The sequence below is a fragment of the Hoplias malabaricus genome, chromosome 10 (genome assembly GCF_029633855.1).
Source record: "Hoplias malabaricus isolate fHopMal1 chromosome 10, fHopMal1.hap1, whole genome shotgun sequence".
Lineage (NCBI taxonomy): Eukaryota > Metazoa > Chordata > Actinopteri > Characiformes > Erythrinidae > Hoplias > Hoplias malabaricus.
The window spans coordinates 33,746,942-33,770,095 of NC_089809.1; the positions used below are offsets into that span (position 1 = coordinate 33,746,942).

At 39.2% G+C, this 23,154-nt stretch overlaps 3 protein-coding genes across 5 annotated transcripts; 2 read left to right on the forward strand and 1 right to left on the reverse strand.

The window, feature by feature from the left end:
* Positions 1-990: 990 nt before the first annotated feature.
* On the forward strand, positions 991-2,386 carry LOC136709023 (uncharacterized). The gene is made up of 4 exons (XM_066683987.1): positions 991-1,148; positions 1,284-1,431; positions 1,598-1,706; positions 2,061-2,386. Exons 1-4 carry the CDS (start codon positions 1,070-1,072, stop codon positions 2,184-2,186), a joined length of 462 nt encoding a protein of 153 aa, XP_066540084.1. The 5' UTR covers positions 991-1,069; the 3' UTR covers positions 2,187-2,386.
* A 1,050-nt stretch (positions 2,387-3,436) lies between these two features.
* creb3l4 (cAMP responsive element binding protein 3-like 4) lies at positions 3,437-23,138 on the forward strand. 2 transcript variants are annotated; one of them, XM_066683654.1, is made up of 10 exons: positions 3,437-4,007; positions 18,055-18,189; positions 18,495-18,759; positions 20,009-20,133; positions 20,513-20,602; positions 20,883-20,989; positions 21,134-21,202; positions 21,674-21,758; positions 21,958-22,054; positions 22,257-23,138. In XM_066683654.1, the coding sequence occupies exons 3-10, from the start codon at positions 18,525-18,527 to the stop codon at positions 22,583-22,585; spliced, it is 1,137 nt and encodes a 378-aa protein (XP_066539751.1). In that variant the 5' UTR covers positions 3,437-4,007; positions 18,055-18,189; positions 18,495-18,524; the 3' UTR covers positions 22,586-23,138. The 2 variants fall into 2 exon arrangements, with proteins under 2 accessions (XP_066539751.1, XP_066539750.1); XM_066683653.1 differs by lacking the exon at positions 3,437-4,007 and adding an exon at positions 16,009-16,189.
* Positions 6,852-12,548, reverse strand: LOC136708821 (zinc transporter ZIP1-like). Of its 2 annotated transcripts, none has more exons than XM_066683656.1 (5): positions 12,414-12,548; positions 11,411-11,599; positions 10,657-10,896; positions 8,593-8,723; positions 6,852-8,380 (listed from the first exon to the last, which is right to left on the reverse strand). In XM_066683656.1, exons 3-5 carry the CDS (start codon positions 10,844-10,846, stop codon positions 7,718-7,720), a joined length of 984 nt encoding a protein of 327 aa, XP_066539753.1. In that variant the 5' UTR covers positions 10,847-10,896; positions 11,411-11,599; positions 12,414-12,548; the 3' UTR covers positions 6,852-7,717. The 2 variants fall into 2 exon arrangements, with proteins under 2 accessions (XP_066539753.1, XP_066539754.1); XM_066683657.1 differs by having other exon boundaries at positions 12,453-12,522.
* Positions 23,139-23,154: the final 16 nt, after the last annotated feature.

The following is a 23,154-nucleotide window of genomic DNA, read 5'->3' on the forward strand; positions in this document are numbered from 1 at the left end:
ATTGGGTTTAATTCATGATTAAATTAAACTTTTAATGGAAACACAAATACATGGCCATTTTACCCGGTTTTATAGTAGGCAACATGCTTTATTATTTGCACAGTCAAATTACACTATTTGGACAGGTGGACAATTGAATTTAGCAGTTCAGAAAATCTAGGGGACTGGGCTATGCTTTTATTATATTGTACTTCTTGGTGTGTGTTTGAGTAAAAGAGGGCTATCACTGGCAAATGAATAAAATCAATCTATTAAGAGATGATGATGTTCAGTCTTTGTGCTGTCAGAATAAGAAGTAAAAAAAGGAAAATCCTTCTGAATTTTTAATATAATTTGATGTATCTACATTTTATTCTAATAATTTATTCACTACAGTTATTTTGTACAATTTCCAATAAAATTGTTTACTTCTTTTTTTGTGTCTCTTTATTGAGTTAGCAGCCCTATGTTCTTTATTAAGTGCTTCTGCTACAAATGTTTCACAGTCATTTCTTCAAATTAAACTGTGATTGTAGCTGCTAATATAGCACCAGTGACAGTTGTCCACTTTATGCATTAGGCCTACTTAGCTTTTGTCAATACACAGTGTGCTATCCAGCTTTCGTTTCCCGCTCAGCATCGGAAAATCATCCTTCTCCGTTTCCAAACTATTACACAATGATTGTTGGGAGTCTGTTTTGATTTCATCATCCTGGAATTTCCTCACAGTAAATATGTCAGGGTTTTGGACCTGCTTCAACCCTGCTGCAGGTATTCCAGAATTTCTCAAACACAAACAGATTTGAACATAAAGTAATGCTTGTTAAATTGCACTTGGCAATTTCAAATACACAAATGAAGGCTGCCAGAGAGATGGACCGAGAGTACTCTCAGAAGTTGCACAATTCTGCTCTTTCCCAATGATGTGCCTGTTCTTGTCTTTTTTATTTTTTATCAAAACTGATCCACAAGGGGCTGTCCTAACCAGTGAGGATAGTTTGGCCTTTTCAGTATAAATACACTCCATTCTGCTGTTTGTTTTCACCTTCAACACCTCTCAGAAGATTAAAGCTACTCTATTGGACCTGCCATGATGTGTCTCAAGATTGCTCTGAGTCTGGCTGTATTCTCTGCAGTGCTACTACTCACAGAATGCTCCTGGGGCACTGGTAAGTTGCTTTTCTGATTTTTGCATTTTGACCGGTTTGCACCCCCATGATGATGTATAAAAAAGTTATAAAGGTATCACCAAATTGCCAGTCATTAAAATGATTAAAATATTGCATTGTTTTATTTCCTCTCAGGAGGAGGGAATTCCTACAGCTATGACCTCTCCAAAATGTCTGATCTGAGGAAACTGTACAACTCCAAAGTATATCAGGCTGAACGGATGACCAGACCCCTGGAAGGCTTGTCTTTCCAAGCAGGAAAACTCAGTCACTCCGGAGTGAGGTAAATCTGAGTACATATGGGATATGGGATATGTAAATGCAAAATTTATTACTATTTTATCTACCAAAAAATGCAGGAACATATACAATTTATCTTCCAACTTCCACTTCCACTAATGTTTTAATGTATTAGTTAATAGTATGTGAATGCTCAATTACAATTTCAGAGTGACACTGGAAGATGGCACTAAGTGGCTGGTGCATAAAGGAGACGGCTATGGCATCTCTTCTCAGACAGTGGTAGTGGCTGCTCGTCATATGGCCTCCAACTGGAAGGTAAACATACTTTATGTTATTTTAATACAACCTACCTGACAGTCAATAAATAGTACATACTGAGCTGTGTGTTTGCACGTGTGTGTGTGTGTGAGAGAGAGAGAGAGAGAGAGAGAGAGAGAGAGCGCAGACTACCCCTCCCACAGTTGTCCTCCTGAAAATATGCTCAGTCAGCAACTATCAAGCATTTTTCAATGCCCTATGAGTTAGTCACAGCATTAAAGAACAAATGGTAACAAACACCTGCTGCCTCTGTTAGCCTCTTCTGTGAAAGCTCCACAGCATCAGTCAGCGCAGCTTATCTTGTTCTCTATGAAGCATGTTTATAAGATCTGTTTTGTTGTGTTATCACAGGTCATTGAGGTCAAAAACTTCCGTGGGACTAAGACTGTTTCTGACTTTGTGAAAGAGGGAGGAACGGACTACAGCCTGATATTCGATAACTGCCACGATGCCTCAGGAAGGATGATGGGGAGTTAAATTCAAAGCTTCAAACAGAACAACAGGCTTATGCCATTCTGCTGTGTAGCTTTGCACATTCTTATTGCCCTGCTGTGCACTCACTGTTCTTTTATGCTTTAATAGATTAATACTTCAAACTGAGAAAGACATTCCAATGGCAAATACAACATATTCATCAGTTTCCAAATAAAAGCTGCATTTCTGGAATTTTGTTCTGTCTTTTCATGAATTAACAAAACTAGACTAACAAGAATTTTTTACTTTAAGTTCACTACCCAATTAAAAATATATACCCAAACATAGGCCATCTATTAAAGACATAACGTTCTTCACTTTGAATGCAAGTTATTGTAGAGAGATTTTATTTCATTCATTCATTCATTATCTGTAACCGCGTATCCAGTTCAGGGTCGCGGTGGACTTTATTTCAAGTGAAAAGGAATGTTGGGGGAGGAGAGCTTGCTGTGGGTCGTTGAGAGAAGCATGCAGTGAATCCAAAGTTCTGAGGTCTGGAATGAAGGAAAACGCTCACCTGTTGGATGTAACCTAGAGTTGTCTATCACATACACAATTAAAATTGATAGAAGGGTGTTTTGGTAAAGAAAATGGTCCTATATAGAGCCCTGAACACCTGCATGATTAAAGGGCGCTTTGCATCATGAAATGTTTCTTCAGATTGGTGGAGAACGTGCTATAGATGGTTCTATATAGCACCTTTCATAAAAGGGTACTATATTTCATCATGGTTCCACCATTGTTACACACTTGTCGTCATAACAATAGAGAAACTGTTTTTAACCTACTGACATATAAACAATAACGTAACACAAGCAAGATTTGCCATATGGTATTTTTTTGTATAAAACACAAATTCCTTTTATTTTAACTAAATTATGAGAACTCTAAAACAGATTGTTTAATCTACACATGAACACACTGGATTATAATTATTCAATAATGTGAATGTAACGAAAATGTAGGTGTCGTCTGGCGTACCGCCCCAGGGTGCTTCAGCAGTGGTACACGTACCAGTTTGAGGAAGACTTTTATACATGACCGGTGGTAACTCTCTGTTGATAGCATTTGGATACTAGTGAATTCTCCCAACCGCCGGGGGGCGATAAACACGTATTTAGCCAAAAAGACCCCCAGGCTGTAGGAGACTTAGGAGGTTTAAATGTTGTCAATATTCGTGTTGTAATTTTGTTGAACCGCGATTTAAAGTGTTCTGAACAAAACCAGAGGAAGAGGAGCAGAGAGCGAACAGATCAGAAACGGAGCAGTGAAACACACGCTCTTGTATTTGTGAATTTTAGGGACATTAGAATTCCATTCATTCGAGTGGGATTGCGGTGTGTAACTCCACGCCCCAGTCACTCGCTCTATAAACTCGCCTTCCCTGGTGTCCATGTCCTAAAGTAGTTATTCAGATAAATTAAGCCAAGAGTTAAGCCTAGCAAATAAAATAACTGGACATTCCTCCACATTAGGCTTCAGATATCTGAGAAAACCCGGTAATAAATTTGGCTCAGCGTTGGATTTGCACCAGACATTCACGAGAGAATAACTTTAAAAAGAAACTAAGTCTTCAAATGACTTTTTACTGATTCCGGGCAAAGTCCAGACCCATTGCGACCCTTAACTGGGCAAACGGTTGAAGACAATGAATACATGAATGAACGAACACGTCGCTCCATAAGGGGTCCGTGTACTACACTTCAGTAAACCAGGCCCTGAAAAACAATGGCTCTTTTCTAGATTTGTTAGTTTATGCAGAGGAAATCAGTCATGACATATCTATAGAGGAATCAGAGGAATAATGTGAACAGGCCAATACAGGTGAGCGAGCAACGTTTGTTATTAATTAGTGATGAACATGATTAATGGCTTAGTCAATCACTTTTGGTTTGGTAACCAATTAGCAACTTTAGATAACTGGATATACAGAAACATGATTTTTCACCATTAAATTGTCCTCTCATATATTAAAAACAAAAAAGAAAAAAAAAGTATTATCTCTATGCTCCAGCAGAGGGCACTGTGAGAATAACATGTAGAAGGAGGCTGAGAGATGGGGGCCTAAAAGATAAAGTGACTGCATATGGGCATGATGGGACTAGCAGTATGCTGATAGCCAACATGTATGGGACACAAACCCACATTTTATATATTAACTCCAGCTTGCCATAGGTGAAGGTTTGAAGCTAAAAAGTGTTATCATGTAGATTGTGGTCTCTGCTAGTCACATTGTTGCACATTTTGATGACAATACTACTGCAACACAAGCTCTGAAAGAGAAACAACAACTTTAGCACTTGCCAGAGCACAAACTCCTTGAGTACTGTCAGGCAAAGTGGAATACTATTCATGACATGTTTGTGCGACTGCTTGAGAAGAGATTGGTGATATCTGCTGTCCTGTCCGACAGAGCTTTCACCAAACTCCCTGATGCACGGAGTCTTGAACTGGCTGATGATAGATGGAGCGCCATGGAAGAGCTAATACATGTTTTGCACTCGCTAAAATATGCTACCACACCACTGTGTGGAGAATCTGGAGTATTTGTCTCGATGTTATACCCAGTCACAACCACTCTTCTCTCAAGACACCTCAAGGTAACACAAGGCAAGTCATCAACGGTATTTCTGTTTAAGCACAGAGTGGCTTCACGAAAGAAGCAGCTGGTAATGTTCATAGTGCTCATAATGTCCCATACATGGCATCTTTTCTTGACCCAAGGCACAAACACCTGAACTTCACTACAGATATAGGTAAATGCACTGTAGAAACAAAAGTGTGAGACCTTCTTTCAACTGAGTTTTAAGTCTTTTCATCGTCCACTAATGAGGACAGGAACCTGGCATCTGGTCCAAGCAAAACAACCAAAATATAGAAAATTCATAGATGTCCGGTTTGGCAAGAATTGTAACACAAAACTAGAACAGACTCATACAGAACTTCACCACTACTGTGAGGAATCCTGCATAACATAATATTTATGGCTAGCCTTGTGTGATGCAGATAACATCCAGCAAATTAGAGATCGTTTACATACATCAGTCTATATAGCACTAAAAACTTTGTTTTTAACTGTGCAAGCACTGGTAGGAATCAGTGAAACTTTACCTGCCATTCTTGTGCTACTAGCTCACTAGCTTTTAGCAATGTGTGGATAGAGGTATCTAAATGGACTCTACCGATATAGATATGTGCTCTTCACATGCTAAGCACATTATAACAAATCCTTTGTATATATTGTATTTTGTATATATATAAGTTTGTATCATGAGAACCTGAACGCATTCTCTGAATAAGTTTAATTGGTCATATTCCCAAGTTAAATCTCAGGATGAATAGAGTGCATTGATGCTTCCAGCACTATTATTGTTGCCCCCAGACTGATGCCATTGTCATGCCTTTGTGAGTTTTTTTTTTTTTTTTTTTGAGGTGAAGATCCTAGTCCATCATTATTTTCTGTATTTTTGCAGAAAGGGAACAAACAGTTATATACAGAGCAACAGATGGACCCCAGTCTGTAATTGTAGAACTACAAAGTGCACCTGTATGGTCAGTGGAACTGAGAGAATGGTGAGTGTGTGTGTGTGTGTGTATAGAAACAAGGAGTAATGTTATGACCGATCAATGTATACAATGTGAGTCAAAAGTTGCAGGACACACTTTTATCTGAATAACCCAGCAAGTAATGGGTGAGGGGTTCGAAACACGGCTGCCATCTTAAAAGTTGCCATATTGGAGCAAGGGCAGGTTTTTCCAATGGAAAGGTGGTCATGTAGCATATCAAAGAGATAAAATGGTGTTATAAAAAACAAGAAAAAAAAAAAGAATAGTGGAAGAAGGATAGTGGCCAGGTCTCTACGTGATGCTGGTGTAGGAAAACGTTTCCTGACTCGCTCCTCCAAAACACCCCAAAGTGGCTCAATAATATTTAGATCTGGTGACTGTGCAGGCCATGGGAGATGTTCAACTTCACTTTCATGGTCATCAAACCAATCTTTCACCAGTCTTGCTGTGTGTATTGGTGCATTGTCATCCTGATACATGGCACCGCCTTCAGGATACAATGTTTGAACCATTAGAGGCACATGGTCTTACTGGTGCAATGTGCAATTAATGAAGATTGGTCACCAGGCTGCTCCAATTTAGCCATGAAACCTCCTACACTAAAATGACGGGTGTTTGTGTGTGTGTGTGTGTATATATATATATATATATATATATATATATATATATATATATATAATTTAAAGGTACTCATGCGTTTATTTGCACTTCAAAGTCAAATAGAAATATTTTACCACATATTTGTATTCACTCCAGATATGTTCCAGGCTTAAAACATAAAATAGTGGTCCTGAAGAAACTGGAAACCTTGCTCAAGTTAGGTTTCAGGCTGTGATGCCAAAATATTCTACATATTATTATGTCACTAAGATACAAGGGGTTAAAACAATATGAAATCAGTAGGTCTTTTCACATGAATAATGCACGGATAGGAAATTTACAGTGAAATAACTCTTGTAAGTCCAGTGTTAGCAGCAGTATTCTAGTCATTATCCTTTAAAGTTAAATTGTTGTTGACAAGTTGTGGAAAAAATCTTGAGTTTGAGGGAAAACCTTTCTAAATATGTAACAAGCAAATAATGAGTTTTGAATATCAAACCATAAATATGCATTTGTTTAATTAAGGCTTCAAAATGCTATTCAGAAATAATGAGATAAATATAACAATGATCAATAATTAGTTATATGAAAAATATAGTGTGATACATTTTTGGCCGTATTACCTTTTTTGTTAATAAAACATATTCTCTACTTTAGTAACATCGCCAACGGCGCTCCACTACATAGAACCTACACGACTCTACTCGATTCTGCACGGCTCTTTTGCTTTTACACTGGCCAAATCTGGTACCTGGTCCCTGGAACCGGGTAGGCTTTCAGTCCCAGCTCCCCCGGAGTTCCAACCATGCTTAGTAGGTACTAAATGGTGATGTGTAAACCCTGCAGAGCGCTGATTGGCCAGAGCTATGTTAATCACCACGAAATGCAGAGCTCATTCAAATCCAGCACAAATTCGCTGCTTGTAAATTCTCTTAAATAACAGCAGCTTTCACATTTATTTCTATCGGATTCACAACAGCAGCTCGTACATTTACCTCGATGTGTTTTGAAGAGGTTTATATGCTCCTTGAGCCACTTTCAGCCCAAAGAACAGAAACAACACGCGAATACATGATGAGTAAACAGCGCCAAACTTTTCCGCTGCCATTGTTTTGGTTTTTAAAAAGCCAGTGATTCCTGTTAGAGACAGGGTTTTGCAATGTCACCAGGTCCATTTCCCTGCCAATGGAAAAGCGACAAGCTTCATGTGTGCCGAGCCGTGTAGAATTGAGTTGATTAGAGCTGGGCCCATGCCGTGGAAAAGCGACATAAGTGCAATAACTGTCAAACATTTGTTTGCATTTCTACAGACAAGCTAAAACAGCAAACTATTTACATTGTTTGGTTGCATTAGTTTCTGATTCACTTCAGATTTTAGTCAGCAGGAGTACAGTAACAGTAGTGAAACCTGTGAGTAGTAAAGTGATCTTGGAGATCCGCTGACCACTGGAGCTCAGGGCATGAGGCAGCACCTCCATTAAAATGACGTAGATGAAGGCCCCTGCAGCCAAACCCTGGAGAGTAGAGCATGCCAGCTGGTACTGAGGGAGGGTATGACTATGTTTGAAGCTGATACCCAGAACCACTCCTAGTGGACATGTGGCAGAGAAGAACAGCAGGCAGGCGGTCACTGCAGCCCTCCTCAGCTGGTTCTGTGTGAGTCTGACTGCTACACTGAAAGCAGTCAACCCTTTATGAAGAAGCAAGGCCAAATGGAAGTCCAGGCCCTGACCACTAGCCTCCTGCAGACCTACTGCCAGACCCTCAAAAACTGAGCACAGAGACAATGAGAAAACCAGGACAAAAACTCGGACAGTGGAGAGGGGGCTGACTTCAGCATGTACCCCAGAGCCTTTCCCTCTGCACCCCTGTGGCCATAAGTGTGGCTGGACACAGGAGCCCACCAACAGAGCTTTTTTTTCAGGTGTGTGGTTCCCTGACTGTTCTCCAAGGGCCAGAATCACCTGCTCGATGATTAACAGTAAGAGGAAACCTATGGCCAGGATGAACTCAGGAACAGGGAAACGAAGCTGTGGACAGAGGAGGAAGCAAGAATGCAGTTCATTCCACAATCAGTATCTTATTACATAGTGTAGATACAAGAGTACATTATAGCACACTAGATACTGACATTTTTACATTTCCTAATTATACAATGAAACTGGAATACAGTACCATTTCAATTCAAATGATTAGAAGGGTTTTCAGAAAAGCACAATAAATGTTTTTCAGTGTAACTTACTGTTACTCCCAGGCCACTGAATGTCTCAGTCATTTCTGCCAGGTAGCTGGGCACCATATTCAGGGAAAAATTGGCCAGAAACACCCCTGCAGTGCAGCAACCAAGCAGATCCAGTGTTCTGTTTCGACTCTCTTCACAGCACAGGAGAGAGTGAGAGAACACACTTTTACACCCACTGTTTTTAAAGTGGTTAAAAAAAACTAACTAGCTGTTTTGAAATATGACATTCTCATTATTGATTTTATTCAAATTCCAACACTTTTATTCAAAAGGCCCAACACTTTACAATCAGTTTATACTTTTATCACCAGACAAGTTTTATATTACTGTCAGTGTTTATTGACAATTTCAACAGATTTTAAACTTGTGAAATACAATGATCACTCAGGACTTCGCTGGATTTTGACCAAAGAGATTACAGGCATCTTGAATCAAAAGGCACCCGATTCAAAGAATATTTTAATAGTTACTGATTAAAATGATAAATGTGCTATTATTTGTCATTGTACAATGTACAACAAAAAGCTTCTTCCGTATTTAACCCATTAACAGCAGTGAACACACACACACACACACTCACTGGTGCACTAGAGGTAATTAACACACAGCCGGAGTGGTGGGTAGCCATTCCTGACTCCTGGGAAACAGTTGGGGGTGATTTGTACAAGGGCACCTCAGCCATGGACTGAGGGAGGAGGAAAGTGCTGTTCTTTCACTCCAAACCCCCAATTTTCCTGCCGGTCATGGAAACTGAATGAGCAACTTTCCCGTCCCAAGTTCACTTCTACAATCTTTAGGCCATGGCTGCCCCTTATTATTACAGACAATAACTAGTGACAAGTAAAACAGATGTCTAATTTTGTTTAAAAAAATTAATAATTTGCAGATATGTAACTAATAATCTTGGGTCACATGCACAAAGAAAACAAAGCCCCCTATAATTCAAAATATTTGATAAATAATTTGTGAGTCATGATCTCCACAAACCGTGAATGACCTTGTGTATGGACTGTTCCCGGACGTCGTACCATGTGGCCATTATTTATTGAGCCAAAATTAGGACTCCTATGGGTATTCAGAATCCATTCCCAGCTATTTACATCAAATAAACATTTTTTAAAATATAAACTTTCATTCAGTGAAAACTTGTTGAACTCCTTGCTGTGCACTGACCATTTTATCAGCTCCACTTTCCATGTAGGCGCACAGTGTAGTTCTACAATTACAGACTGTAGTCTATTTGTTGCTCTGCAGACATACTTAGTTCCCTTTCATCCTGTTCTTTAATGACCAGGACCCCCACAGAACCACCACAAAGCAGGATTTGTGGGGGTGATAATTCTCAGCACTGCAGTGACAGTGACATGGTGCTGGTGTGTTGCGCTGCTATAAGTGGATCAGACACAGCAGTGCTTCTGGATTTTTTAAACACGTGTCTGTTAGACACAACTACGTTTTTGATCCACTTTGTAGATGAAAGATCAGAGACAGTAGCTCATCTATTGTGACACAGGTTGTGTTGGTTGTTCTCTAGCCCTTCTTCACTGGATCACTGGATATTTTTGTATGTAGGCGTATTCTCAGTGACACTGAGGGCTTTAAAGCCCAGCAACACTGGTGGCTTTCATCCCCTCGTACCAGCATAACACACACCATCACAGCACCACCACATCAGTGTCAGCGCAGCTCTGAGAATGTTCCACCACAAAAACTGTAGATGGTGCTCCTGTATGGACAGAAGAGCTGAGAGAAAGGAGAGTGAGCGTCCAAACAAGGAGGTGGTCATAATATTTGGAACTGCCTGTGTATTTTTCCTCTTTACACCTTTTTGTAGCAGGATTACATTACAAGCCAGTGTCCTTTATTATTAACTTTTGGCTAACATTTTTTCTAGTTGAACTTAAATGCTCAGAAAGAATTTAAATTCCATGTTTTTCTGTGGGGTTTATACAAGCTGTGTGTGTACAGCTAAATGCCTTTCTCCATAATGAGTGCATCTCAACATGCAAGAGTCCACAAATTACAAGGAGATGTTCTCAGGGGATGTAATATATTTAAGCTTACCTGAATATATGCCACATCTTCCTGTCCCTTTCAGTAGCCAAAGTGGAGTAAATGCAAACAGCAGAGTCGAGGAAAAGAACAGAATTACAGAGCCCACCTCCTGGTCTAAACCTAATGAGTCTGAGGGGGGCAGCTGAGCAGGTGTCATTTTTATTGAGGCAGACATTGTCACAGTCACTGAAACTTGCATACAGCCCACGATGCTGCCATTTCTCTCAAGTGAAGGACTGGAGTATAGACCTAGAAATACAGCAATACAAAACAGGCATAATATGTAAGAGTCAGTCAGGGCTCAATTAAATATCTAGCCACTCTTAATATTTTAGTTTAAACCTATTAATTAGGATGCATACTGAAAATGGGTTAAAGTTGATAATGAAATGTAGCTATATCTATGGAAACACTCTAGTGACCGTTAACGTAACAAAAACCAGACCACAACACTTTACAAACAGTAAAAACAATCCAATATAAACCGTTAGGGACAGATGAATATCGAATACAGACAGCAGCTGAACACAACATGATGAAGACAAGATAGATTACGTAAATTACACTAGATATGCGTAATTTGTTTTCCCATTTCTATTTTAACAAATAACATGTTCCAAAATTAACGACAATTCATTGTTTTTCTCATTTCAGTATCACAATATTCGCTAATATTACGAGTACCAATTAAAAACAGCACATATACCAACTACAGCATATTCCGCAGGCTTTGCTTGGGCGAATATTATATTTAAAGCTGTACCTGTGTGGTTCAGAGGGAATGGAGCCCTTCCTGAATGGGACGTCCTGGTGCTGCTCGTGGATGAGTTCTCCAACTTTCTGCTTTTGTTCCTCTAACGGGAAAGTGACTCACGGACTCCGGGAAGAAGGGGGCGGGGCGAGAGGGCGCGTCTCAGATCAACACTAAGTGCCCTAATTAGTGGACGACTTTCTAGGGAACGACAGAATTTCCTCTGGTTAACTAATGAAGTAATGTAGTGAAGTTTATTGGAACATTTGGACACTGAAATTTCTGGATAGTGTTTTGCTTCAGTTGTGTATCTTGCCGGTCTGCCAGTAATTACTAACTGTTGATTAATATGTTTTTTGTTTGCTTGTTTGTTTGTTTGTGTGTGTGTATTTTTTTTTGTCCTGGGAAACAACAGGCAGTCATGCAGGCATATACTTTGGCAAACCGGTGTAACAGAGCTTAAATTAAAATGTATTAATATGTACAAACTTATTTTGAATAATTAAATATTATATTTAAATGTCTCTAAAAATTTTGTTTTTATGTAAAAAAAATTATGACATCAAAAAAAGGAGCTATATTTTAGTTTCATCTAAAAGCTGTAAAAAAGAAACATTAAATTCCATATATGGACTGTTATTGCTCTGTATATTCTAGGATGTCCTCGGGTTAATACACAGTGTACAAGTACATGTGGGACCATCTTCCCCTATATACAGACCACATTTCCAAAATTTGGACATTTAAAAACTATAATATACACAAGAGTTTGGTATTTTAATCATTATTCTCTTTATTATGATCCTTTATTTAACTGACAAATGCAGAAACACAAAATTACCAATATTTTTACTGAACAACTTGATTTGGATTTGTAAACATAAAGAATTTTTGAATATGATAGATAGATAGATAGATAGATAGATAGATAGATAGATAGATAGGTAGATATAATACTTATTGTCACATACAAAGTTATACAAGCACAACATTGCAGGGAAATTGGCCTGCTTACCCGCGCCATCGTACAGTTAGAAGAAACAGCAGGACTTACATCGGGGAAGTGATGGTAAAAAAAAAAGAAGGTCCCAGACTGTGCCTTAAGAAGCACAGTGTGTGATCTTGAAAAAAAACACATACAGAACACAAGCAATACATACACAGATAGTTTCAGTTACGTGGGCAGGAAGCAGTAGGGGGCGTGTTCATGGGTGGGTGGGTGGGTGGGGGGGCAAGGTTCAGTCTGTGAGAAAGTCCGCAGAATAGAGTACCAATCACTTGTCCTTGAGCCCGCAGTTCACAAGGGAGGAAGGCTAGATTTCCATAGCAACCATTCCTCTGGGGGAGTTTGACTATCAGCAGCTCAAGGCCGCTGATAGCTGGGGCAGCCAAAACAGATAAATACAGTTTGTTAGAATCAGAGACCCGAAGCTAATTTTTGAGCTAATAGTCCCTCTGATTCAAAGTTCCATTTTTGCTCTGGTCTTCCAAACGTTCAATCTTGGAGTTCAAAGCCGTTAGTTGCTCCATGATGGAATCCAAGCTTCTACTCACAGTCCCAGTCTGTGTGCCAACGGCTCTGCCCATCCCACCAATTATGTTGGTCAGTTTCCTTGGACTGTTTACAACTGACTCAACTCTTTTAATTTCCCAATAAACCAGGGCACTGCCTAATCCAATCAGCAGAAAGCCCATGGTCATAAGTCCGAGTAGGTATACGTCTTCAATGTCCTCAATGGAAAGAGGCACCAGACACACCACGCGCCACCTCTCCCATCCATCCATGGCATATCCAGCCGGCATCGTTCCATCAGGGCAGGTGGGCTCCCCCAAGCTGAAGCTTCTCATTGAGAAGATGGTGTCAGTAGCGTTGAGAGACCAGTTGATCAATTCCATTTCTAATTTTAATTCGAAGAGTGGTGCAAAGAGAGTCTCTGAGGGTGGACAAGACAAGATCAGAGAAGCCAAGCAGGAAAGATAAGGAGCGGAGAGGGAGAAAATGCAACCGCCTCCCATGAGAGCAAGAGAAAATATATATATATATATATATATATATATATATATATATATATATATATATATATATATATATATATATGATGCCTGAACATCATATATATAGAACACTGGGACAGGGGCAAAGTGTGAATGAAATATTTATAGAAAATTCAGGTCACTGTTTTGAAGCATTACACTATAAGCAGATGAAACTCCTCACAGACAGTCACTCAGAGTGGGGCTCAAACCCACAACCGCAGGATCCTGGAGCTGTGTGATTGTGACACTACCTGCAGTGCCACCGTGATACCATAAAATTGTGAAATGATTCAGAAAATATACTGAAGTTATACCAATTCATGTAGGGTATGGATTCTCTGTTCTTTGGATCAAAGCTCGTGCTATGGAGGGTGAAGCTATGGTGACCAGACGTCCCCTTTTACCCGGACATGTCCTCTTTTTTAGACTTTAAAAAAAAAGTCCAGGCGGAATTTTACAATCGTAAAATCTAGAGCTTACCTAGAATTTCGAGAAGCGTTTTGTTTACAAACTAGTCCCGCACTCCCCTACTCCGATTGGTTTGCTTGAGTGAGAAGGGGACGTGGTGAAGTAGCCTACAATCTTCGGATTGGACGGTCTGACTGTAGAGCTACCGTTATTGGTTGATAACCTTTTCGTTAACCCCCCCCCTCACCATCTCAGATCTGGTCACCCTAGTGAAGCAGACATGTGCTGCTGTCAAGATGATTACTTGTCATAGGAAATCTATGTTTATTTCAGTGAGACAATGCAAGGCTTTATTCTGTTCATGTTACAACAATACATCTTCAAAGACACAGAGTGCATGTGCTTGACTGAAAAGCTTGCAGATCTGTCTCGTGTGAGGCATCATGAATCGGCAAATTAGGCAATGATAACCACAGAGTGTTGAGCTGAAGTCTTGTATCAAGCCAGAATGGGCAAAAGGTCCACTTGCAAAAATTTAACAATGTCATCACTTTCCTATTTTTACTTTTATTTTTTCAGAAAATGTCTGTTACTTGGTAAAGTTTTGTCACAAACTAGGTTTATGGTTTAAATACCTGCTCCAATGAAGATTTGTCGTCTAAAGGGGCTTTCCTAGTCTTTAAACTGTATAATGTCACTGTATAATATCTGGACAAATGTAGTATGTGTCAGAGGTGCGTAGGTAAAATTGATCCTGAATTAAATTGGAGCATTACAGTAATATAAATATTACAGAAGAGCAGATGTACATTAATCAGGATAAAAAGGGTGGGGGGTTTACAGGAGCAGTTTTAATATAAAGTAAACAAAGTGATATAGTGAGGTATATTAAATATTTACATTTACAAGAGCTTCATTAATATTAATTGCACTAATAATGATTTGAGGTAGTAAAACTGTCAATAAATAAATTATTACTGGGAGCTGCAGTGATCACTGCAGTCAGTTTAAAGCAGTGATTCTCATTTAAGAAATTCCTCTGCTCTCAACACACCTGATGCAAATTAAGTGAGGAGAAAGCTACAGCATGCAGAATAGTGGCCCACCAGAACCAGAATTGAGAACCACAGATCTAGAGAGAAGAAATAAAGTTGAAATATTATAACAGTAGCAGGTAAGGTAAACTCCAACACAGTGTAAATGAGTGCACAGTTTAGACACCAGGAGATCAGTAGTGTCCCTGCAGTAAGGAGACTCTTTAGCACAGCACATCTCTATATTTCCTGTATTACTCTGTATTTACAGAGGGTGTGACACATTGTTCATAATGGTGAGTTGCTTACTGAGAGTCAATTTCACTGACATTCATTGTGACCAGTGACTTCTAGAAAGCTAGCTTTCCTGATCTGTTTCTCTGGTTTGTTCATAACCCTCTTGTTGATGCTCTTGCCCCAGTCCACAGCAGGCATTAGCAACAAATGATGGGTAAAATGTCCAGATTGACATAGACCAGATCTGTTTCTAAAGAAATGAAAGACAGTGCTGTCCTATTTTAACACTGCACATGGGAGGTCTGAGTTTGTTACCTTCTGATAACACCTCCATGTATTAAACCTCCTGTCCATTCCTGATACACCCACCCCACAACGGTGTCAGAGCGTCTAAGGTCAGAGGTCTATATGTTGAACAAAGATGGTACTAATACCCGAGTGATTCATATGACCATGTCTGAAACCCAGCCCTGCAGCTGACAAACTGACAAACTCCCTCCTTAATGTGTGTTACCGAAGTAGAATAAAGAATTACATATGGGCACATATGATTGCGTGCTGAGACAGATAGACAGGCAGAATAGTTTACAACCCTGAAGTCATCCAAATTAAGGAATTTATTTTGTATTATGCTTCTAAAGAAAAAAATCTTTTTAAATAAATGGCCAACTCTAGCTTTAACTATAGTGTGTAAACAGCCAAATTCACTACCGAATACTTTTGGGACATGTGATCACATGACGTCTTCTGGGAATCATCGAGCCTCCCGATTTGTCAGTGTTGGGGTTTAGACCAATCAGCGGTCAGTGTGTAGCGTGTTGCCTGTATTTGATGTTGTGCTGATGTATAAACTATGTGGATGGGTCTGAGCGGGTTCTCCACAGAGATGCGGGGGAGGGTGAATGTCCTGTAGTGCGTGAGTGTGTGTTAGTTAATCAGAGAGTTTTGCTCTTGCTCAACACGGATGTGGATTTATCCGGAACAAAAACACCTCTGCCCTTAAACTGGAGAAATTTATACAGCAGAAATGAGGGACACGGACATTCTGTGTGGGTCTGCTGGACACACTGAAGCGGTGAGAGAGAAAAAGAGCAGAACGATGGAGAAAGAGGGAGAGAAATATAGTTACTGACTGAGGTTTTGCTTTTATATGAAATTCTAGTTGAAGTTAAAATGAACAGAAATGGATAAACACGTATCTAAAAGACAGAGTGGGTTTATTTCAGTAAAGAGTGGATTTTCTTTAGCTTGATTTCCCATTAATCTGTGCGAGGTTGAAAATTTGGACAGGAATTTGCTCCATGCACCTTCCAGGATGTAATATCCTCCTCTGACAGGAGCAGAATAGCTGCACTTCTTAAAACTACAGGGACATTTCAGTTAGAACCTGTTGAAAACCTGATGGAAAACAAAGATATAGGTCAACATATTAAAGACCCCTTCCAATTAAAACATAATCTTATCTTGTTTACAATTGTGGGGTGTTGTTTATACTATAAAATACTGTGTTCTGTGTAACATACGTAGTCAACACCAAGGCCACTAAGTTATCTACTTTTAAACTGGAGCGTTTCAGTAGTCTCAAAGAGGAAGATAAAAAGAGCCAGAGTTTCTTAAATCTTAAACCAAAGGAACATCAACTGGCAAAGACGGATCATTCGAGCTACAGACAAACGTTGAAGGGTGGGTGGAGAGAGAGGTGGGGACTAATTACACATTCGTAGCTCTGCGCATTCAGAATTGAGGCGGAGGTGTAGCATTACACCTGACACCTTTAAGACATTAAAGATTGGTCTTGGAGATACCTCCTTAATCTGCAATTCCAATGAACAGGGAAGAGTTTTTAGTGATTTGCTGTCAACTACAGGTCTTGCATGCTAGTGTGTGAAAGAAATAAGAGTTTGCTACTCTAACATTTTAGTAAATGTGTTTATGATGAGGAAAAGCATATCAAAATGTTTCTGAGAATATTGGTGATACCTTGGCAATGTGTGAGATTACAAATATTCTTCCCCTTGTTGTGATGACTGCTAACTCTTGTATTATAGTAATAATAACTGTAATAACTGTGCACGGTAGAAGTAGGCAGTCATGGTTTATCTTCCTTTTTTATCCCTTACAAAAAAAACAGACTGTTTGTCATGGCATCAAAAAACAACAAATTCAAAACAGGAATTTGTGCTGTTTATTGTTTATTTTCATTTGTGATCACCATGGACCTAAGAATTTAATCAATATGGACTCTATAACTTTATTTATTCTATATAAATACTACAAAAATGTATATAAGAAGGAAAAGATTGTTTGATGTTCTATGAGCTGGGCCCTTTAAGGAAACACTAGGTAAGGTTTGGTATTTTGACTCTTGGGCTTTCCTGCAGATACAGGGTATAATTCACTTTTATAGCACTGTCCTGAAAGCAAGGGTATGGGACAGGAGGGGGTGATTTGCAGCCCTTCTCCAACAGTTACATAGTACAGTTTCTGCAGTGCAGATCCTGGAGAAGCAAAGAAAGAGGCTCTGTTCTCTATATTATAGGTCAGTTAAGCATCACAATGGTTTGGTAGCTGTAATATTAAAGTAAAAAAATACGGTCCCTTTAAAATGTACCCAGTAATAAACTGAGGGTTCATTGTGTTAATTAATGCTCTGATTAATGGTTGTCTTTTAAATAATTGATTTTTACTTGTTGCATGTCTGTTTTCTTTTGTACATTTTCAAGGAGTAGAAAGAGAGAGTGTCACTCTATTTCAACACCCCCACCCCCACCCACAAGTCCTTACAGAATACACCTTACCTTCCTGTTGGACCTGAGATAGAGAGGCTATCTAAACTCAGAAAAACTTAGTCTACCATAATCTTATCTTATTCCTAGATAAAAATGTTGTCATGAAAATGTGTTAAATAAGAATTCTGTTTGTCTACTGTGTTTGTTACAGGAGGGTAAAGAGAGCAGTCTCTTTCTGAGACAGAGTGAAGAGGATGGGCCTTTAGAGGTCGGACTAGTTTTGGCTGATTCTTGTCAACAGTCTGTATACACTAACTCAGAGGAATGGGTCGTCCAGCCGCACAGCGTGAGTAACAAAGACACTTTACTTTTACTTTTACTTTTTTATTTTTTCATTGTCTGAATATTTATAATCAATCTCATAAGTTCAGTAGGACTATTGAAAAATCACTAGGAATTAAATCTCACAGAAAATAAAAGTTAAAATTCATGCGGTGGGGGGAGGGTGGTGTGGTAATTATTTGTTTCAGTTTTGCATTTTTTATTTTTTATTTTTTTACTGTTACAATATATACAATATACAGTGTTATGATAATTAAACACTGTTATTATTAGCATAATTAACTCTGGTTTGGTATCTTTTATATCCAGCAAAATTTTAATGACAGTGAGTCTGAGGACATGCTGCAGGCCATAAATCCAAATGAAGTTTATGCCTCAGATCCTCTGTGTCAGTCACTGTCTGAGAGTGACAGCGGCTTGTCGGATGACCGTTACTCAGATGGTCCTGCTGTGCTGATGGACTCCGGTCACAGCCAGGCTACACCCACTGTCTACCAAGTGGTGTATGATATCAGTGGCCTGGGGGCCAGCGCACACGAGCAGCAGAAGGTCGACGTCATTTCGATAGAGCTCGGTACATCTCTGCTTTCCCTCTGCTGCATTACAGAGATAATATAAATGTATTAAATACAAGTCAAATGCATGCAGTGTTTCTCTTAATGAATATCTTACATTTCTGCTTCTCTAGTTCCTGTTGTTAAAGAAATGATAAAAGATCAGGCTGAATTGAGTTTTACTACCCAATATTGCCAATAGTTCGCGGTCACCTGCTCGTTTGGCATGAATGATCAGTTTGCCCTCCCCATCCCCTTTGGCTGCAACCAGAAAGTCTTTAAATGTTAGAACATTTCAGTGAAGATTTGATAGCCTCCAGGCTTGAGAGCCTTTTTGATAACAGGTGTCATTATTGGTTGATTAGTTTTGTATCACAAAAACCATGGTTTAAAGGTATTATTAGATTGAGCGCCATCTCACACTCAGCCCAGTGCCCAGTTGCATGGAGACCTTACGCTCATGTGCAGCTGCGTCAGGGTGTTCCGTATCAGTGCATTCATGCATTGTCTGTAACCGCTTATCACTGAGTGCAAGGTGCGAACACACACTGGAGGGGGCGCTAGTCCTTCACAGGGCAACAGGTCCTTCTCTGTATCAGCAGTGGATAGTCCTTAAATTAACTGAATATAATACTTGTAAATAGAATCAACATAAATATCAAACATAAATATAAAATATCTATATTAAATATTCATTCATTCATTATCTGTAACCGCTTATCCAGTTCCTGGATTCCAGCCTACCTGGAATCATTGGGCGCAAGGCGGGAATACACCCTGGAGGGGGCGCCAGTCCTTCACAGGCCAACACACACACCTACGAACACTTTGAGTCGCCAATCCATCTACCAAAGTGTGTTTTTGGACTGTGGGAGGAAACCGGAGCACCCGGAGGAAACCCATGCAGACACGGGGAGAACACACCAACTCCTCACAGGAATCATGCAAAAGTTATTTGAGTTTTCAAGGTTCATTGCTGAAACATTTTATTTACTAAGGAACCATTGAAGAACCATCATTTTTAAGTGTGTAGATTAATCTCATCACTTCAGAAAAAGATTTAAAAATTAAACATCAAAGATTTTTGGCTGATTTTTGACTACATTCCAAGTAATTGATTGTTAATGGAAATTTACAACATGTTCTTTACCAAACTTTATTTAAACACTTCAAATTGGTGGTGATATGTTTTTCTGAGCTTGAAATATTGTGTGAGTAATGACTGAAGGTGAAATTCAGAAATCTGATCTCCCTCTGTTCTTGTATTAGACGAGTGGAGCTCCCAGGTGCTGATGTCTGATTCATGTATTGTGAGCGAGTTGCCACTGGTTTCTGCTGTTAAAGTTAAACATGTTCATCCAGAAAGCTCCCAGAATACACAGCAAGATGACCTGGTGAGTCTTGTAATACATAATAGCTCCTGACCCATAACTATGTAACTTGCATATCAGTCTCATGTTAGATACTGAACATTACATAGTAGTTAAATAATAATAATAATAATAATAATAATCAACATATGGCTTAGTAATTACTGAGTAATAATTAACATCTTTTTTAGTGTGGGTTTGTGGGTAATATCACCTGCCTATGTAAACCCACCCTGATGGACCTGATTTTTTTTTAGCAATGACTCTGGATTCATCTGTAACATGATTAGAATTTCATGTCATTCTGCCAAATACTGTAAATAGAATTTTATATAAATATGTAAATTAAGGGATTGTTTGAATGTTCAAATTCCTTGTTTAAAACCTGTGAGGATGGTTTTAGCTTTACCCAGACCTGAATCTCACTGAGGAGGAGCAAAAGCTGCTGAACCAGGAAGGCATCTCCCTCCCAAACAACCTACCACTAACAAAGGTATATTATTGTATGCCTCTCTTGATTTATGAAACTGATGATTGTTGAGTTGAAACACTTTCATTAAAAAACACTAATGGTTTAAACACTAGAAAGATTTCAGAGATGAAAAGCGCTGACATTATATCAAAGAGATAAACTGAGTAGACTTTGGCATTACTATCATAATGTAACACATTTTATCCCAAATATTAACACATGATAATGTTTTGCTCAAAATAAACTGCTATTATGTGATTTTTGTGTTTTGTTTGTGGTTTGCTTGATCTGATTGCTGCAGGCTGAGGAGAGGATTCTAAAGAAAGTGAGACGCAAAATCCGTAACAAGCAGTCCGCCCAGGACAGCCGCCGCAGGAAAAAGGAGTATATCGATGGCCTGGAGAGCAGGTAGCTCTGTTTTACACCCATTTCTGTTCTGTTTAATCATCTTTGGCTCATCTATTTACAAAGCATTGGAAGAAAGCCTTTTTTAAATTGTATTCTGAGATCACAGGATCGTTCCTAAAACTAAACTGAATGTGGCTGTCATAGGGTTGCAGCATGTTCAGCTCAGAACAAAGAGCTACAGAGAACAGTGGATAAGCTGGAGAAACACAACATGTGGGTAACACAGTCACATACATTCCACCTTCATATACAGCGCCATGCAAATTCAGAGATAACCATTAATTTAGATAATCCTCCTGCATATGGAAAATCATGAAGTATAAGTGTGTGTGTGTGTGGGGGGGGGGGGGGTCTTTTATTCTCCAAAGCTGGAGTTAATAAAAAATACTTAAAATATACAGAGAAAACATGGCAATACTGAAGGATTTTGTACACTACAAAAATCTTTGACAGCGAGGAGAAAAATCAAGGTGAAAGTAAAATGTAATTAATGCATTTTCACTGACTATATTTGAGCATTTATTCAATAAATAAAGAGTGAACTCTTGCTGTATTGTACTGCAGCTCCATCATTATTTTTCCCTGTCTGTACTGGGACCTTAAGAACATTTCTTGGAACATTTTTAGGAGGATTAACTGAAGTCTTCTCCCTGTGTGTGTGTGTGTGTGTGTGCGCGCGTGCAGGTCTTTGTTAGGACAGCTGCAGAGACTGCAGACTCTGGTAAAGCAGACAGCCACAAAAGCTGCCCAGACAAGCACATGCATCATGGTCAGTACTTTTGTACTTTCAAAATATGTTCATGGTCAAGCAACTGTCCTGCACTGATCAGGCTGAATGCTAATCACTGCTATTCACAGCTTGTATTGTTGCTCATTTCTGAACCAGTCTCTTTTATAACCCGTAACAGCCACTGATTAGAACTCAGTTACAGTGAATTGAAACCCTTTTTCTTTTGGTAATTTGACAGATTTTGCTCTTCTCCTTGGCTTTGATCCTCTTCCCAAGTTACTGTCCCTTCAGCTGGAGATCTCAGCCCTCAGACGACAGTTATGTACCGACAGGAGGTCAGTCTGAACTTCACCTCTTAACACAAAGGAAATTACAGTATAAGTCAGAGTTGGATGCGTTTGGATATGCCTAGCTGAATGTATATTTTTATTATTCTGAAACATATTCTGATGTAAAATATATTTATTTTCCAAAATTTTAAGATTAAAAGGACCTACCATAAACTGCAAAGCTTCATTTCTGTTTTTGCTGTGGCAGTAATCTCCAGGAACATTCTGAATGATGATGCATCACCACTGCTGCCCTCTGAAGAAACCGTGGAGTATAACAAGCCACAAGTCTCAGAGCCAGTGCTCCCCTCAGATGTCCAGCAACCATATCCAGATGACACAGAGTCCAACATAGTGCAGCAGATAATGGACACCCCCAACGCACAGGAGGTGACAGCCATTGAGGACGGGCTTCAAGGAAACAGCTCAGCTCTTCCGGACACTCGGACAGATTCACTGGCTGTTGAATTAATGCCCAGTTCATCAGGGGGAGCTGGAATAGATACAACCAAACCTGCACACGCTGATGAGATGTAATGCACTCCTCGAATGTTTGACTGTCTTTAAGAGCTGCTTAAAGCTTTATGAACACTAATAATGGTAAAGGTGTCTCTATAACCTAATAACGAATTTCACAAACTACGCTCCTGATACGGGGAAGGGAGCCATAGTTTACTTTTCAGAATATTTCTGCTGGGAAAAAAAATCCTACCACAAAGACCTTCTTACATTTTTTGGTTTTCAAGAATTTATGCTTGAAACAATAACAAATGAAACACACAAACTGAAGGATGAAGGATTTTATGAAGTGCCTCAAATATTGTCAGAAATATAACGTAAGTTGTCTGTTGATTTCCATAAACAGAAGGAAATGAGAAAGGACAATCCAAAAGTGGTTTGACTGCATCGCTGGATGTTATAGGAGACAAGTCTCTGTTTTATTATTTTTTATTATTTGTTTCTCATATTTATAAGTTCTTCTGTAACTGCAGTCCTGCTTTAAAGTTGTGTTTTTATATTAAAAAAGTTTAGATGTTGTAAGCCGGGGTGTAGAGGTTTGCTTGATGGGATGTTTTGATGAATATGAATCAATGTGTTTGTACATT